The 18,049-nt window shown below is 45.0% G+C and overlaps 1 protein-coding gene across 15 annotated transcripts in view; it reads left to right on the top strand.

Annotated features, from left to right (window-relative positions):
• Positions 1-18,049, top strand: part of TIAM1 (TIAM Rac1 associated GEF 1) — a 354,254-nt gene that overhangs the window by 290,282 nt on the left and 45,923 nt on the right. For all 15 annotated transcript variants that reach the window (XM_072968300.1, XM_072968313.1, XM_072968310.1 and 12 more), the window contains 2 exons: positions 2,014-2,100; positions 7,041-7,265. In XM_072968300.1, coding sequence (XP_072824401.1) covers positions 2,014-2,100; positions 7,041-7,265 — 312 coding nt within the window. The remainder of the gene's footprint in view (positions 1-2,013; positions 2,101-7,040; positions 7,266-18,049) is intronic.

Raw genomic sequence — 18,049 nt, 5'->3', positions numbered from 1 at the left:
TTATTTGTTTGTTTGTTTGTTTTTTAATGGAGGTGCCAGGACCTCATACATGCTAAGCACACATTCTACCACTGAGCTATATCCTCTCCCTCGTTATTACCTTTTGATCATTAAAAAGGAGCACCAAGTAGAGAAGGAACGCAGCAATTGAATACCTGCCTAGCCATCACCACTGCGCTTGGTTTAAGGTGACTTGCGGTAGGCTCGTAGCACATCACCTCTCCTGACATCTTCCATTCAGGCGAACTCTTCCGCTGGCACCCGGCAGTGTGTTCATTTTATTTTTGAATTAAAAAAAAAACAGACTTTAAAATCTTTGGTCTCAGAACTTCATAAAATGGGAACGTTTTAGAAGGGAAACGCTGGTTGTTGTTGATAGTATAAATGGCTGTATTAAAAAGAACATCACACTGTTTAATCTTTGCACAGGTAAAGGTGAAAGAGTGAGTCGACTACAGCCTTAATGGGGGTAAAACACTGACTTAGGAACAGTACAGCTGGCTGTTCTCATGAAATGTGTTTCCTCCCCACTCCCGCCAAATAGCACTTTTCCTTGAACAACATATACCGGACAAAGTAGACATGGAAATGGTACATACATAATCCGTTTTAAAATGGGAAGTGCCTGTATTTTAATGAATTCTCTCCATCCTTTCCTTTGATGTAGTCCTTGATTCTGTATCAATTCTAACAGATGGAAAAAGAATCTCGCCTGAAATGCAGGTAAATACACCTGTGTTAAGGCTTGTATCACTTAAATGGCTCGTGTCTAAAATGATTTTTATTTGAGCAGGGCTTCTTGAAGAGGTACCTGAAAGTTACAAGCTGCTCATAGAATGGAATTTAAAATACGAGAATAAAATAAAGCCTTTGGAAAGTCCTCTGGGGGTGGCCTTGTGCTGTTCCCTGTCTGGGGGAGTTAACGATACCCTGGTGGGCGATGGCAGTTGGCAGTTTTGCTTACGTGTGGGTATCTATTTCCTGGTCCTGTGAATGACACAGAAAAACACATGTTCATTATGACACAGCCTAAGAAGTCTTAATGAATCCCTGGGCCCCAGTCCTGTCATTAATTATTCTGGTTCTTTGTTAGTTGCCTAACCACTGTTTCTTCCTCTGTCTTTTTTCCTTTGCCTAAGCCTTATCTTTCTCCCAGAGCTGAAATTGTATTAAATCTTTTATAATTGCATTCATTCCCTTTGTCCTTTTAGGAGTATCCGCCAACATATTTTATCCTGAGGGAAAGTAGGTATTGATTGTGGGCATTCCACTAACTGATCAGGAAAGAGTTTTCTATGAGACTGTCTGGAAGCAGAGGTGACCAGGGTTTGTAGCCGTAGGATTGGGAGCATTTAGGACCTTGGAACCTTTCTTTTCTAAAGGATGTAGCACCAAGATTAACTGACTAATGGCTTTGAGTTCTGGAAGCCTGGACAAGTATAAGATAATCTTAAGATCAGACACTCAGGGAATGTGCAGTCCAGTCAGTTTCGAACATGAAAAACCGTTTGTGAAGTGAGTTGCTCCTTATGCCTGTTTGCAGAATTTTACTAAACTAAAGCAGGGTCCACACAGCAATGTATAAGGATGAACACACACCGTACACAGTTGTTCTGCTGTGACGTATCCTAGGGCATGGATTTGCTCGGAAAAGTCAGCGGCACCCACTTGAGATAAGCTCGTTGTTTCTGTTTTGTGCTGAGGAGGAAACTGAGAAAAGCAAAACTATGGCATTTACTAGCAAACAAGGTAAAACCAAGTAACTTCCTTCCGTTTGAGTTGAGAGGTAGGTTGTAGTGAAGATAGACGCACCTGGAAATGTTCATTTTTACAGGTGGTGACTTCCTTTAGCATGATCTAAAAAAAATGTTATTCTGCTTTGTAAAGCAATATGAACAAGGAAAATCCATAATCCGAAACAACAAACATGCCTGGTTCACAGCAGGTACTTCCGATCATTCGCTCAACACTCAGGAGCTGTGGGCCTCACCACGTTGTCTCTGTGTTTCCTAGGGTTTTCACTTTCTTCTGTGGAAGAAGATGGTGTCCGAAGGCTCTACGTGAACAGTGTGAAGGAAACTGGCTTAGCTTCCAAGAAAGGTCGGTCACTAAGTGTCTTGTCTGTCTATCTTAAATTCCCTTTCAGCTTTCTCTAGTTGGTGGATGAGAAGGCTATGCCCAAAGGATTCATCTGTAAAGACCATTTAAATGTTGTCTCATTGAAAACCCTTCCACGGAACGTGCATATTATTTCCATAAATTCAGTTGTGCAGGGAACGTTGCCTTCTTGAATTTTAAATCTGATTCTGAGCCCATTTCCATGGGGCTGGTGGGAAATTTCCTTCTAATGGTAGATGGTTGTCTTTGTCCTTCCCTGCCTTCTGGGGTGGAATGGGGGTCCCAGGGGTCCGCCTGGAGCAGAACATTCCAGAAGACCCCTCTGTGCTTTGGTCAAAGGTGACAGTGGCCTTTGCCTTCACCTGCGAAGCCCCTCATGTTCTGTTGCTGCCATGGATGGAGGGATCCAGGGCTTCAGGATTCAGACTTCTGCCCCGCCCCTGAGGGCTCTTTTCCGCCACCCGCTGCCCGCGGCCCTGCAAGGGCTTGGGGTGCCATCTAGGCTGTTTGTGGAACCTCAGCTCTCCATCACTTTTCGACTTTGAGAGAATCCTTTCAACCTAGATTTTTTGCTTCCTGTGTTAGTTTCCTAGGGCTGCATTCAGAAATCACCACAAACTGGGTGTTTAAAAACCACAGGAATGTATCCTCACACAGACCAGGAGGCTAGAAGCTTGAAATCAAGGTATTGGCTGGCTTGTTTCCTTCTGGAGCGTCTGCTGGGAGGATCTGTTCCCTGGTTCTTTCCCGAGTCTGCTGGCTCCTGGTAGCCCTTGGCACCCTTGGCTTGTAGCCTCATCACTCTGATTTCTGCCTCTGTCCTCACGTGGCCTCATTTCCTGTGCGTCTCTCTGTGTCTTCACATGGCCTTACTCCAAGAACACCAGCCACTGGATTTAGGACCCACCCTAATCCAGTATGACTTCATCCTAACTTAATTACCTCTGCAAAGACCCTATTTCCAAATAAGGTCACGTTCTGATGTTCTGGGTGGATATGAATTTTGGGGGGACACAATTCAAGTCGTCATACTCACTGTAAACAAATTGGGCAGGAAAATAGGGCTTAAAATCCACCTTCATTTCATTTCATTCTTGCTATAGAATGTGTAGCTTCCTCCAGGCAAAATAGCGCTCACTGAAGGCAGAAGTCTAAGCTGTCTCGGCCAGTCGTGCTCGGATGCAGTCTGCCTGTGTCTGTTCGGCTGAGGACGGCTGAATGGAGCCGCTGGGAAAGGATGGAGCGTCTGCCCACCTTTCCTCCCTCCTTGCGGTTCTGGCGCAGCTTAGTTCTGGGAGTTCATGGCTTGCGAGCTCCCTGTGCAGCTTGCCCTTTGCCCTGTGCTGTAAGCACGGGGGCGTTGCTGCCCGCAAGCTTGGCTCTGCAAAGACATGGCGAAGGTGTGACAGACGGGAACTAAAGTCCCAGTAATTTATCCATCGCTAGCTGTCATGGAGGAGGACTTCCCTTCATTTTTCCTTCCATATTTTCGAGGCCAAAGGCAACCTGGAGGCCAGAGTTCAACGCACTCACTAAGTGTATCTCAGCTAAGAGCAGAAGTGACAGGGTTTATTCCCCTTTAAGGCCCAAACTGATTTTTATCTCTTTCGGTGAGTGTGCCGGGCGGCGTGGTGCGGAGGTGGGGGAATACGCTGCCCTGCTTTTAGTCACATCCTGTTTTAGTCCTTTGAATCCAAGAACCCTGGTGTTAGATAAAAACAAACGGTCGACTGCTCCAACGCCCCTGCCCCACAGCGCGCTGTTCCCTCCAGGCGCGGCCATGATGCCCGTTCGTCCTCCTGGGGGGCAAACACTGTCAGGCTGTCAGGGGAGATACTGGGGTGTTTGACGTTAAATGTGGCCTCTACACGAAGCCCTCCTGTTGCTGGAGAGCTCACTGGGGACCGGACTGCCTCTGCAGACATCTCAGATTAGAAGATATCCTCCTCCTTCAGCTTTTGGTCACTGTTTTGCCTTCGTCTTTAATTAATTAGTTGATTAATTTTGGGGGGGCTGGGGGAGGTAGTTAGGTTTATTTATCTTTAGAGGAGGTACTGGGGATTGAACCCAGGACCTCGTACGAGCTAACCATGCGCTCTACACCTTGAGCTATACCCTCCCCCGGCCTCCTTCTTTATAGCCATCCGTTGATATGCATCATGTTACAACTGCCAAGTCTTTTCCACATTTGATGCTCCCAGATCCTTCAAGTCATTAGAATGTAGAATACAACTCCGGTGACTGCCCTCTGGACACAGTCCAGATGCCAGTGTTCCTTAAAATGACCAGAATGTGGTGCCACCAAGGGGAATCTGGTGGGATGCAGCCTAATTAGAATGGAACATCCTGTTGGCATTAACTGACCCTGCACCTTACTGCTTTTTGTGAGCCACCTCCAGCTTTTGGCCTGTGGCAGGTTCACTCCCATGTTCCTGCTGTCCCCGCCCCTGCTCGCAGTTGCGTCTCATGTTGGCTTTCCTTGTGGAAGGGACCCTTTGAACCAAAGTGTGTTACTTTGCACTTACCTCTGTCCGTCCTGGGCATGTTTGTTTTGGCCCAGTACTCTGCTCTTGGAGTTACATCAGGCGTCTTCTTTGCTGTCATCTAGGTGTCTTCCTGTGGCTGCACAGGGCAGAGCCCAGTGGCGAAAACCACGTGCCACGTTTCTCTAGATAGCTTGGATACTTCACGATTTTTACCGTGGGCAGATGGGGATTATTTTTGAGTAGGCTGAAATTTTTTTTAAAATTATCTTCTTCTACCAAGTATTAATAGTGAGAGTTAACGTCTGTTGAATGTCTTCAACATGCCAAGTGCTGTGCGAAGACTTTTACATGGATCATTTCATTTAATCTCATTTAGCTCAGTCCCCTCTTACATATGAGGAAACTGAGGCTGGGAGAGATTGAATAATAAACATTGGGGGGTTGTGACAGAAGGACTCAGTGAGGCACTACATCCCCCCCCCCGCAGTGCTGAGACTCCTCCTCTCACTCGCTGATACTGAGAAGCACTCACTCGGGTGGCCCCCGTGTTGGTTTCCTAGAGGTTGCCATAACAAAGAACCACAAACCAGGTGGCTTAAAAAGCAGAATTGTATTCCCACTGTTCTGCAGGGCAGAGTCTGAAGCCAACGCGTCTGTAGAGCTGTGGTCCTTGTAAAGGCTCTGGGGAAGGAGCCTGCCTGGCCTCTTCCAGCATCTGGTGGCTCCAAGCATTCATCGGCTTGAGGCCACGTCCTTCCAAGCTCAGTCTTCGTCTTCACATGCTGTCTCCTTTCTGTGTCCCTCGTCTGTGTGTCTCCTACAGGGACACTTGTCAGTGGGTTTAGGACCCATTGGATGATCCAGCATGATCTCATCTCAAGATCCTTTGCTAAATTATAACTGCAAGGGTCCTGATTCTAAATCGGGCCATGTTCCCAGGTTCTGGGACATGGACATACCCTATTAGGGACCACCATTCAACCGACTACACCCTCTTGTTTAACCAGCCATAATAAACCTGGAAATTCTTGAAAAAAAAAAAAACCCTACAAAACTTGTAGATATTTTTAGTTTTTCAGTCTTTTCTCCTTTTTTTTTTCCGTTGTATTACCTCCTCTAACATCTAACTGGAAGAGTCTTCTCCAAGAGAAAACTTAAAAAACAGCACTTACTTTTCCCAGTGGGAATTTCGTATCTGCAATTCAAATATGATGACACCAAACTCTTTCACCTGAAAAGTGGAACAGTTGGCTTCCCAGAATTGAGCCTCCGACGCGGAGAAGAGTCTTCTCATTCCACTGCCTTCCCACCCGTGATGTTCCTGGGAGTGTTGTATGATAGCGAGTTGATGTCAAGGACTTTGGAAAGCTAAGTCAGACAAGCTGGCCCGCGGGGGTCACTCGGTGAAGCTGGGACGTGAAAAATTCTCTGTGGGATCATGTTTCTGCAGAATCAGAGGCGAGATGTGCAGACGCCTGAGGGGCTGCGTGGCCTCACATTTTGAGGTTCATCCTTTGTGCCCTTCGGTCACTCCCTTCTACAAGTTTGTTTTTCCACAGTAGTCTAGAAAATAAGAATCAGACTCCTTTCCTCTTCTTAGCGGAAAGGAAACTTAATTTCCTTTCATGTTCTTCCCTAACCTCTCCCGTTCTCAAGCTGCTGGAATGTTCTTCTCATGTCACATGGAACTGCCCCGGGTTGGTCACGGCTTCCTGTTCTCCGAGGTCGGGTCAGGCTGCTTCACGGCTGCTGCTCTGGGTCCCAAACTTTGGCAAGTCCTCAGCGCGCTTTCCGAAAGTAGCAGAACCTTTGGGGACCTTCAAAAGATCATTTACCCCGAGGTCCTAATCTAGATTCAGAAAGGCTGGGGTGGCAAAAATGATTGCATTTGATTCTACAAACTGTCGTCTCTAAATGTGTTTGCAATGGAATGACTGTCAGGGGTTGTAGCCGGAGGAAACTTGCATTTTGGTTTTGTAGAAATGGTTGTTGGACACTGCTGTGTCACACGTGTACCCTGTCGCATGAGCATGTACAAAACAGAGATTGCTGTAATCAGGGAGCATTTCCATCTTTTCCCCTCGAAATTATAGGACGATAGCTTTAGCATTTAGAATTAGCATTTGCGAGGAGAAATCGGCAGATGCTAAGAGCACATAGATTCCAGAAGGAGTAAATTTGTTTCATTGGTGTATTCAGGACCAGAGAGGTGTGCCGTGACATCTGAGTCCAAGTCTAGAATCTTCTGACACCGAAGCCCACCGTGATCACCTGCTGATCCCTTTGAGCACCGCAGCCTGGCTGCAGCAGCACCTGTAACAAGAGAGCTCCATGTGCCCTTTAGAAGCAGGCCTCCAGAAAGCTGTGATCTGATTCGATGCTGCCACTGCTTTTATGTGTGTGCAAAATTAAACATTTTCCGTGTCGCCTTGGCAGGCCTGAAAGCGGGAGATGAGATTCTCGAGATCAATCATCGCGCTGCCGGCACCCTGAACTCAGCCGTGCTCAAAGAGTTCCTCACGCAGCCGTCCCTGGGCCTCCTGGTGAGGACCCACCCCGAGCTGGAGGGGGGAGCCGAGCTGCTGGAGAGCCCACCCCATCGGCTGGACGGGCCCACCGACCTCAGCGAGAGCCCCCTCGCCTTTCTCACCAGCAACACAGGTACGGCTGGGCGTGGGGCTGCCCCCGGGCTGAGCCCAGGTCTGCAGGCACCCGGGCAGCCGCCCAGGCCACTTGCCTGTTTCCGTGGGCTTCCTGCGTCTGGCTGTGGGAGTAAGCTGAGCTGGGTACTGAGCTTCTAGTGGAAATGGCAAAGGGGTCGGGAACTTTTGTGCTGGTGGAAATTGCTGTTTTGCTGCAGATCCACCTGTCATTTGGACGTCTTTGTCATGCTGCTGCTGTTTCTCATCTGGGAGAAAGATAGATGGATAGAGGCCACTGTCCCTTGGCTATGGACAGAGATTTCGAGACACAGGTGTGCCACGAATCACTTAAGATGCTGGGGTTCTTGGTCTTACCACTGCCTTCCACATCACCAAAACCAGCCGACCCTACTTTTCCTTGGGTAAGAGGAGGACGGGAGGTGAGATGCCCAGAGCAGAAATGTGCCCCAGAGCTGGTGTTTGGTTTACTTTTCTCTTGGGCTCCTCTGCCCTAGTGTCTGAACGTGAGCCCGTCGGCGGAAACCCCCGCCCTGCCCCATCTGCTGCTTTTCCTGTTTACACCTTTCCTCCTGCTCCCTCCAAAAGCAGCTCCTTCGAAGCAGCAGCTTGAATGCTACCTGCCCTGGGAGGCCTTCCCGGGACCCCGCTGAGCTCCATCCTCTGGGCCCCCGGGACCCCGCAGAGACATCGTCACGCGGGCCCTGCTCCGGTTGACTGTTGGTCCTTGCTCGTGTCTCTCTCCTGAATTTGTTTCCTGGGACTGCGCTTAGATCTTACACAGGCGCCCAGCCTTGTTCAGCAGGAGGATTAGGAACTGAGCCCACCCGTGAATAGCGTGTTGCCGTCTCTTCTCTCACTATGCTTCTAGAGCTGCTTCTAGAGCTGGCGTTGATGTAGCACGTTGGGGTTTGCGATTTACTTTCTTTTTAAAACTTGGGTTAAAAAAAAAAGTCTTCAGTTTCAACATCTGAGCGTAGGTACCTGGAGTATTCTTGTTTTTCAGCGTCCCTTCTGAAGCTTGGCTTGATAAGAATGGATCACAAGCAGATGCCTTGTGACAGTTTATCTCTTTTTTTGGTGGCCCCCTGGAAGAATTTGACAAGTTGAGGCTTCAGAGAATTGATCACACTTCGTGTTTATTGACTTTTGACTCATTTTGTTGTTGCAATACCCACACGCCAGTCACATATTTGGAAGGTGACTCCAGTGAGCTGTGTTCCCTTAAAAACAGGGAGTGGGTACCGTGAAGGCTCTTCTTTTATGTCACCACAAGGTGGCAGGCTCGATCCCGTAAAACTCAGTTCACATTTATTTCTGTAAAACGACTTTGATTGAAGTAAAGTCTTAGATTAGGTTATTTAAAGGATTTTATAAGGTCTAGTTGTTTATGCTACAAATGACAGTGTGTGCTTACCCCCAAAACAAAACAAAACAGTGTGCGCTCAACCTTGTTTGGATCCCGCCCCCACCCCCGGCCCCCTAGCCCTTCCTGTGGGTTATGGATATGAAGCAGGGGTTGGCAAACCTAAGACCCACTAGCCAAATCCAGCCCATGGCCTGTTTTTGTAAATAAAGTTTTATTGGAGCACAGTCACGCCCTTTCATTTATGTTTTTTGTCTCTGGCTCCTGCCCCATTGCAATGGCAGAGCTGAGGAGTTATGACTGGGACGCATGGTCTGCAAAGATGAAAATGTTTACTCTCTAGCCCTTTACAGACCCCTGATAGAAAGTGTGATTGAAATCGCTCACGATTTGTTCCTTTAAAGACGATCACTGTATTGGTGTGTTTCTTCTTTTTTTGAAAAAAGATTTTTGTGTGTGTATGTGTACAGCTTGCACATTTTTAAGGCTTTTTATTAATTTTTTTAATTTAAAAATGTGTTTGTACACAGGTGTCTGTGTTAGAAATATGTGAGTACAGTGTGTATATACAGCCTTGTTCTGTCAGCAGCCGACCTTACATCCTACTGTGTGTGTCTCCTGCAGATTACACACCTTTGAAATCTGCGTGGCACATCCACTGAACCTACTGTTGCTTAAAGCACATTTAAACTTTTATTTTGGAATCATCCTTAGAAGACTGATTTATTTATTTACATCACAACTTGAAGCTGACATTCCTTACGTATTTACTCTGTGCCAGGCTTTGAGCTGGACGCTGCGGGTTATCATGGTGACTGTGACACGATTCCGTCCTCCAACTTACATTTCAGTGGAGTCTTCTGTTTTTTAATTGCTTCACTGTTTAATATTGTGCAGTGATCAAAAATCCTTCAGAACAAATCGTGCTCGGTCAAGTTTGTTAATCAAACTGGTTTAAGAATACAGCCTGGAAGTCGAGCCACAGCGTGGGTTTTCTGTAAGGCTGCTAAGTTGGTTTCAACGTGAATAAGTTCCAGCAGAATTCGCAAATGCTCTGGGCGGCAGCAGCCCTGTCAGATTGGCTGGAGGGAGAGCAGGCACTCGGGCTCCCCTCCTGGGCCGCGGCCTCTCTGCCTTCTGGTTGCTACCACTTCCTGGTCCCCGTTGAACAGTGAAAGATGAAAGGGGATGCAAGTAAACAGGATAAAATAACCTGGAAGATGGTTCCATAATGAGACAGAGATAAAGCAGGTTGCACCGACAGCTGCAGTGACAATAGAAAACAACTGAGAAAATGTGTACAACGGGCAGGCTGGACGAGAGCCTTAGCCTAAATATAGAGGTAACTACAAAGGAGAAGCATCTCAAGTGACAGATTTGAGGGCTGATGCAGGGGACCATCTTAGGGTGGTCATAGTGGATATCAGGCAACCTTGATGGAGGATGGTGTGGTGACCACGTGCACCTGGCTGGTGCCTGTCTGCAGGAGGCTGGCCCTGAGGCTTCCCCCATCTTACAAGTCCAAGCGTGCGAGCTTGCGCCCATCCTGCCCTGAGAACCCTGATTGAAATGTGTGATTAGCTATTGGAGCTGAATTATTTCCTAACACTTTTTCATGTAAAGGTTTGTTTCCACCCTGTAGAAGCACCACTGCCCAGTGGCTAAGAGTGGGCTCTGGAACCAGGTTCCTTGGCAGTGAGCTTGTTTTTGCTTATTTCATTTTTGTTTTTTTTTTTTTTTTAGTTTTTTATTGACGTATAGTTGATTTCCAATGTTAGTTTCAGGTGTACAGCGAAGCGATTCGGTTATACATATGTATGTATACATATATGCTTTTTCTTTTCAGATTCTTTTTCATTGTAGGTCATTACAAGAAATTGAATCTAGTTCCCTGTGCTGTACAGTAGGTCCTTGTTGTTTATCTATTTTATGTATAGTAATGTGTGTCTGTTAACCCCCAACCCCTAATTTATCCCTCCCCGCCCTTTCCCCTTCCTGGGAACCATAGTTTGTTTTCTCTGTCTGTGAGTCTGTTTTTGGTTTGTAAATAGAATTTGCATCTTTTTCTTAGATTCCACATGTAAGTGATAACATAGTTGTCTTTCTCTGTCTGACTTAATTCACTCAGGATGATAATCCATCCGTGTTGCTGCAAATGGCAGTATTTTATCCTTTTTTATGGCTGAGAGTCTTGTTTTTCAGTTTATTAGCTTCATGACTTTGAACAGATTATGCTTAATCTCTCCGTGTCCCGTTTCTCGAGCATAAAATGGGGATGATATCTGGCTACTCTCAGGGTAGGTGGTTGTGAGGAATAACTGAGTTATGAAAGTAAAGCATTTAGAATAGGTCCTAGGAGGCGCCCAGTAAATGTCAGGCATCTAATGCACAGTCTGTCATGGGGACGGGAAGGTCCTCTGGTTTGCAGCTCAGTTTGGATCTCCTCACTGCCCTCTACGCCACCTCAGTCTGCGCCAGGCAGACTGTCTGATAACTAAGTCTATGAAGTGTATACTTAAAACAGTTTCCTTCCCCAGGTGGGAAGAAGTGAATTCTGCAGTCTAGAAGGCTGAGACCCTGGGGTCCTTTTCAGAGATCCCAGTTCTCTTGGTCTGGGGTCGGGCCTGGGTGTGCACATGTTGGGTGGCTGCTTAAAAATCCTTAGGTGATTCTAACGTGCAGCTCAGGTTGGAGGCTTGGTCATTGACCCTCTTTTTCCATCCTGGTGGAATGGTGAGATGGTTGGAGGGTTGTGGTCACACACAAACCATCTACAGCGAGATCTGTGGATAACACTTTGTGCTTTGCTTCACTGAGGTTTTTGTGATGAAAAGCTGTTAGGTGATCTGGAGTTCCTTCTCCATCCTCTTCTTCCTCTGTATGAGAAGGAAGCATGGTGACTGGGTTGCTGTGTTGGCTTAGAAAGAGGAGGAGATCCCACCCTAAGTGTTCTCTCCAAGACTCAGTTTCCCATTCTTGGCCACCCTCCATCCATGAGTCCTTGTTAAAATCTGGGGCTACTTTCGTCCTTTTTTCCCCCAATAGTTGTTTAGTTACATACTGGTAAGAAAATGAGGGAAGGATGTGCATACACAAAGATCATTCCTTCAGTGGCTGTTACTGTAGAAAGAACCTTGAAGTCAAGGGGAAGCTGGAGAAGGAAGTCGCAAAACTCTGCTTCTGTGAAGTTTCCAAAAAGCCTGTCTAATGTTCCTGTGTGGTTTATTTTGAATGCCGATCTCATCTGGCGCTACTAACTTTTGGTCCAGATAGTTCTTTGCTGTGGGGGCTGTCCTGTGCATCGATGTCAGAGCAGTACTCCTGCAGACCCCTCTGAGCTGGTCGTCGGAACCCCTCCCCCAAGCTGTGTCCATCAAAAATAGCCTTCAGACATCGCCCAGTGTCCCCTGAGGGGCAGAATCTCCCCTGGTTTAAACCACTGGCCTGGTTTATTAGAGTGAATGCCCCCACCACCCAGTTAGGGAAATATTACGGTGAACAAACATCAATATAGGAAAGCAATTCTAGATCTAAAATAATTTTAAAAATTAAAGTTTTATAAAATAAAAGCCCCCAGTTTTATGCCAGTGAGAAGAATCATAATTCCAGTGGCATCCCTGGGGTCTTTCCAAGGCTTCAGAACACCTGCTTGTCTCCTTCATTTTAAGTCGTCGTTAAGGTTCATGTGCATTTGTCTTCTGTGGTGGAGACAGCTCTGTTTCATCTTCCCTAAAATTCACCTTGACCAGTTGGGGTGAAGCAGGTGCCTTCGGTTAGCTCAGCAGATAGTTCACGGTATTACAAAGGAAAGCTCAGTGAACTGAGGTTGCCTCTGATTTGAAAAGTGGTCCTTCCAGAAGTCAAGCTGGGAGAGCAAAGTGGCCGTGGCTCACACCAGCCCGTATGCGTTAAAGACAATTAGACCAGCCTTGGGTTTGGAGAGCCAGCCCACATCTGTCTGATGCCAAGTGGAGGACTGCGGTGTGTAGTGAGTACAGCTCGCCCTCTGGCATGAAGTCAATTCAGCAGTGTGGGTTGTATATAACAGGAGACGCTTCTGTGACCACCAGGAGAGTCAAGGCATCTTGGTCAGAGTGAGGAGTCCTTAAGCCCTTAAGCGCTCAACAGCCTTTGATTTTTGCGGTGCCGGCTTCCCTGCGGCGCCTGGGGAAATGCAGGGCTCTGTTTCGGGCTGATGTTCCCTGCAGATGGTCTGGAGCTCCGTTCTGCAAACAGCAGACAACTAGGCAGCAGGGAGGAGCAGCAAAGAAGGAGGAACCGCACAGATTTATCTTCTTGCAAACAAATATGGTCCCGTTCTCCAGATTGTCTGGGGTCTCCCAGATACCCGCGGCATGCGGTCTTCTGTTTGTTTGTCGATAAAACTTGGAGCCGTGTGTGTTTTGTAAACTGTCTGTGCAAGATGCTTATTGTCACACAGCACATGGCCTGCTTCCGCCTGCCCTGCTGGGGGAGATCCCAGCGCCTTGTTCTGATTTCCAGCTGGATTTGATTAATGACATCCATCAACTCCTGCGCGTGAGAAAAAAACACTTTCAGAGGATGATCCTCCATTTGTGTATTTTTAAAGAACGTGCGTGGATTAGGTACTATCTGACTTTCACAGCAGGCCGACGGGATCAGGAAAAACTGTACCTACAGTTTTTATGGATTAAAAATTTTTTCTCTGTAGGGAAACAGACACTGGGGTTTTGTGAAATTTGGTTGGAAAGAAGTTATTATTTGCCTACCAAGTTAAAGTTGTAGTGTTTTTCCTTTTTTAAAAATAGTGTTTTTCTAGCTCTCCACAAACAATTTTTTTCTTTTATAATTGTTTTGATTTTGGTTTTTTAGCTTGGGGGAGGGTCGAGTTTTTATGCTGATCTTAAATATTATGAGTGTTTCTGTGGAATTCTTACACTCACATGACAGTAAACTGGCTGAAAAGCAAAATAAACTCCTAGTCTTATAATTGGATTCCAGCTAAATGTCTTGATTGGCCGTATCTAACCTGTTTTTGCTCCCTTCCCCTTAAATATTTTTTTTTTCACTCAGGGATTTAAACTCAGGTGTTAATAAGGACCTTTAAAAATTAATTATAATTGGTTCCTTTTTGGAAATGTTTGAGTTGGAAAGTCTGCTAGTTTAACATACATTGTTAATATATCTGATAAGACAAATAATTGTTTTTTCTTCCTCCATTAAATTTAAGTCCCAAATGGGCTTGGATGGAGTCTGGGTGAATGCATCTTATCCAAGTAAATCACAGATTAATCAAAACATAAGCTTGCATTCATGTGTTTGTACATTGTTGTCTATCCAGCTAATGGCAAGTGGGATGTACTACTTGAAAGGGTTCCTCAGTCCCCAAAGCAGTATCATGATGTGAGAAGCATTTTAAGAAGCAGAGGAATGATCACACCTCCTCACAGCAATGACTGCTATTTATGGCAGCTTTGAGATCGCCTGTCGCTCCTGTCCTGCTGGGCCTCAGCCCCGCTTCCTCGTTTTCTGAGGCTGCCCAGCCCCCTGCTTTTTTTTTAAAATTAAGGTATAATTGACATATGATGTTACATTAGTTTCAGGTGTACAACATAATTTGCTATTTGTGTATATTGTGAAATGAACACAATAAATCTGATTAACGTCTGTCACCACATATAGTTAAAATTTGTGTGTGTGATGAAAACTTTCAAGGTTTACTTTCTTAGCAACTTGCCATTTTTTAAAAATTTTAAATTTTTTAATTTGCAATTGAAGTGTAGTCAGTTTACAATGTTGCATCAATTTCTTAGCCATTTTCAAATATACGATATAGTGTAAATATAGTCACCATGCCGTATGCTGCATCTCCGTGACTTATTCCTTTTATAATTTGAAATTTGTACCTTTCGACCCCCTTCAGCCACTTCACCCACCTGCCTCCTATCCTCCACCCATCTGTTCTTATGAGTTCAGTTTTTGGTTTGTTTTTTCAGATTCTGTGTGTAAGTGAGATCATAGGGCGCTTGCCTTTTCCTTGCCTTTTCACTTGGCATAATGCCCTCCAGATCCATCCATGCTGTTGCAAATGGTAAGATCTCCTTTGTTTTTATGGCTGAATAACACTCCATCGGATACTCCGTTCATCCTTTGTCTCCTTCGTTCTGGCCCTGCTCCCTCTCTGAGCTGCCGGGTGGTTACTGGGCACCTCCTCTTTGCCAGGTGGTGTGCTAAGTGCTAGGCTTAGAGTGGAGGTGGGACCGGCAGTTCCCCTGCTCAGATACTTCTTCAGCCACCTCCCAGCCTTGTCTTTGGCTTTCTTGGGCCATCTGTGTGTGTATTGGTGAGTAAACGGGGACAGCTACCTCCACCACAAAGATTATTCCTTCAATATCTGTTGTTGGAGGAAAGTCTCTTAAAGTGAAGGAAGCTTGAAGTAAAGGAAAATAAAATTGTATTTGTATGGGGTTGCCAAGAAAGTTGATGGTGTTGTTATATATGCTTCTTAAGCTGGGAAGTATGCTGAGCAGGCCTTGGAGTACAGGCGTAAGAACAAGACTTCTCCTGATTGGGTTCCCTGTTCCTGCCATGCTGGTGTCTCTCTTCAGCTCTCTTGAAGGGCATCACTCTCAATTCCTGCCTCTCTGGCTTTCTCTGATCACTATATTCCCCCTAACCATGTATTGGTTATCTACTGCTGCGTAACAAACCACTCGAAACACCATTTAATTTGCTCACTGTCTATGCTCAGCAGTTTGGGTTGGGCTCAACTGAGTGGTTGTTCTGCTGTCCTTGTCTCAGTCACTCATGTCACCTGGGTGTGACTGGGGCTGGTTTAAATGGCCTCACTCACATATTTCATGACTGGTTGGCTGGACCCCTTTCTCCTTGAGGTCTCTTATCCCCAAGAAGGGTGTCATTGCAAGGTGGGTTCCTGGAAGGGCCAGACCAGAAACTGTAAGGCCACTTGAATGAAGCGTTAGGTCAGAATTCACATATCTCCACTTGTGGCCAAAGCAAGTTACAAAGTCAGCCCAAATTCATGGGGTAGGCAAATAGACACACAGATCTGTGCTTAAAGGGGTGGGAGGAAACATCACTGTCATCTTTGCCAACCACTTTCACAGCTGCATTGCTCTTTCCCTTTCTCACCTATTTTGTTAATTTTTACCATCAATTAAGGGCAGAAGCATGGCTAACAGGATAAGAAAGAATATATACTTTAGAATCAGATATACCCACAGTTATTGGTTCATAGGTTTTCTTTTATATTCTAGATATTAATATTTTTGCCAGTTATGTGTGTTGCAGATAACTTTTCTCAGTCTAGAATGTGTCTTGTTGTATTTAGGGTGCCCCTGGATCAAGAAAGTTTTTAATTTTAGTAAAATCTGATTTTCTATCTCACATGGTTTGTGCTTTTTCTATCTTGTTTAAGAAATTCTTCTCTCTCCCCTGAGTAACAAGCATTTTCTTCGATATTTCCTACTGAAAGATTTATAGTTTGGACCTTTCACTCTCTGGTTTATACCTCCCTGGTATTGATTTTTGTGAATGGTGTGAGTTAGGGTCCAGCATTTTATTTTCCCATGTGGGTAATCTGCTGCCCCAGCCACATTGTCAAATGTTCCATTCTTTTCCCCCAGATCTGCAGTGACACATCTGCTGTACATCACACTTCCATACATGGGTGGGGCTGCTTCTGGGACTGCGTTCTGTCAGCCTGTCTTCTTGCTAATTCTGCCCTGCTTTATATTACTGCAACTTTGAATACATTTTGATATCTGGTAGAGAAAGTATCCCAATCTTGTTTGCCTTCCCTAAAACTGTCTTTGGTGTTATTGGCCTTTTGCTCTTTCATAACAATTTTAGTTCCAAAAATAATGCTGCTGGTGTGGTCTGTCTGAATTCAGATTCTTTGGTATTTGCTGAGATTTATATTATGGCTTCATACGTGGCCTGTTTGCATCAATTGCTGATCCTGGGGCGGGGTATATTCACAAATCTTGTGAATAGGGTTTGACATAGATTCATGGATCAAGCTGAATAATTCGTGATGTTTACATCTTCTACACATTCTGACTAGATCTGTTTTGTCTGGCATTTGTAGAGCTTTCTTGACGTTTGCCTAAAATATTTTCCATCTCTTTACTTATAATCTTCTGTGTCTTTGTATTTAGGTCTGTTTCTTGCAAATAGCATGTATGTGGGGCTTTGGATGACATTGCTTTGTTTTTTTATCTAAACCATGAAGTTTAAATATCGAGTTTATTCTACATTCCATTTACTTAGACGAGCCATGTATTTTGGCTCATTTCTGTCATCGTATTTTGCTGTCTTGGTGTTGTTTGTCCTTCCTGCCCTTTCCTGCCCTCTTGGGTTGAATTTCTAAATTCCGCTTTCCCCTTTAAACTCACACAGTCAAATTCTGTTCTTTTAGTGGCTGCCTTTAAAATTTTAACATGATTCCTAACAAAACAAAGACCAAATTCTTTTTATTTTCCTCTTGAAACTTCAAAGGACCATGAAGTGATTTAAATACATTCGCCCCTACCATTGTTTTAGTTTCATCTTGTGTTTTTGTAACCTCCAAATGCCTTTTGGGGGAGTAAGTGGAGTGTTTTATACACCAAGACTTGCCTGTGTGTATATCAGCTCTTTATTTTATCATTTCACCTTATATACCAGTGTGTGTGTGTATATGTGTGTGTGTGTGTGTGTATTTTTTTCCCACCTAAAGTCCATCCTTTAGAGACTTTTTATTTAGTGAGGTTCTGTAGGTAGTAAACTTTCTCATTCTTTGTTAAATGATTTTTAATATATTCTTCTTGAATACTATGGCTTGAAGTACAATCCTAATTGATAATTGAACTGTCAGCATTTGAGGATTTCTGTGCTCTTGTGAAGTGATGTCTTCAGATAAGTCTTCCAATCTTTCTTCCACCTTTATTCTTATCCATTGTGTGTTTAATTTCAGTGGTTATAGTTCTCATCCCTAAAAATTTTAATTTACCTTTTTTTTTGAAAAAGCGTCTCTTTTCTTGTTCCTTTTGAAAATCATGCTTACTTGACTTTAGCCTATAATTGTGATGTTCCTTGAGAATCTGGTCCCACTGCTTCCTATGGCTGCTGCTTCTCCCTCACCAGGACTTGGTTCTCCTTGTGTTTTGTAATAATGAATTATAGGTTCTTGTTTGACAGGCTCACCTCTGACCATTAATATGATACCATCACTAAGGGTGAATCCCACCCAAGCAGACTTGTTTTGGCTTCTGCCAGATGCCCTTGGAATGCAATTTTAGAATGACTTTAAGGCAGTTTTTCATCCTGAGTATCACGGACTGAGTGTTTGTGTTCTGCCAAAATCCCTATGTTGAAGCCCTAACCCGATGTGAGGGTCATTAGGAGTCGGGGCTTTGGGGAGCTGATTAGGTTTA

This window comes from Vicugna pacos, chromosome 1 (assembly GCF_048564905.1).
Source record: "Vicugna pacos chromosome 1, VicPac4, whole genome shotgun sequence".
Classification (NCBI taxonomy): domain Eukaryota; kingdom Metazoa; phylum Chordata; class Mammalia; order Artiodactyla; family Camelidae; genus Vicugna; species Vicugna pacos.
This window is presented reverse-complemented; position numbering and strand designations above follow the sequence as displayed.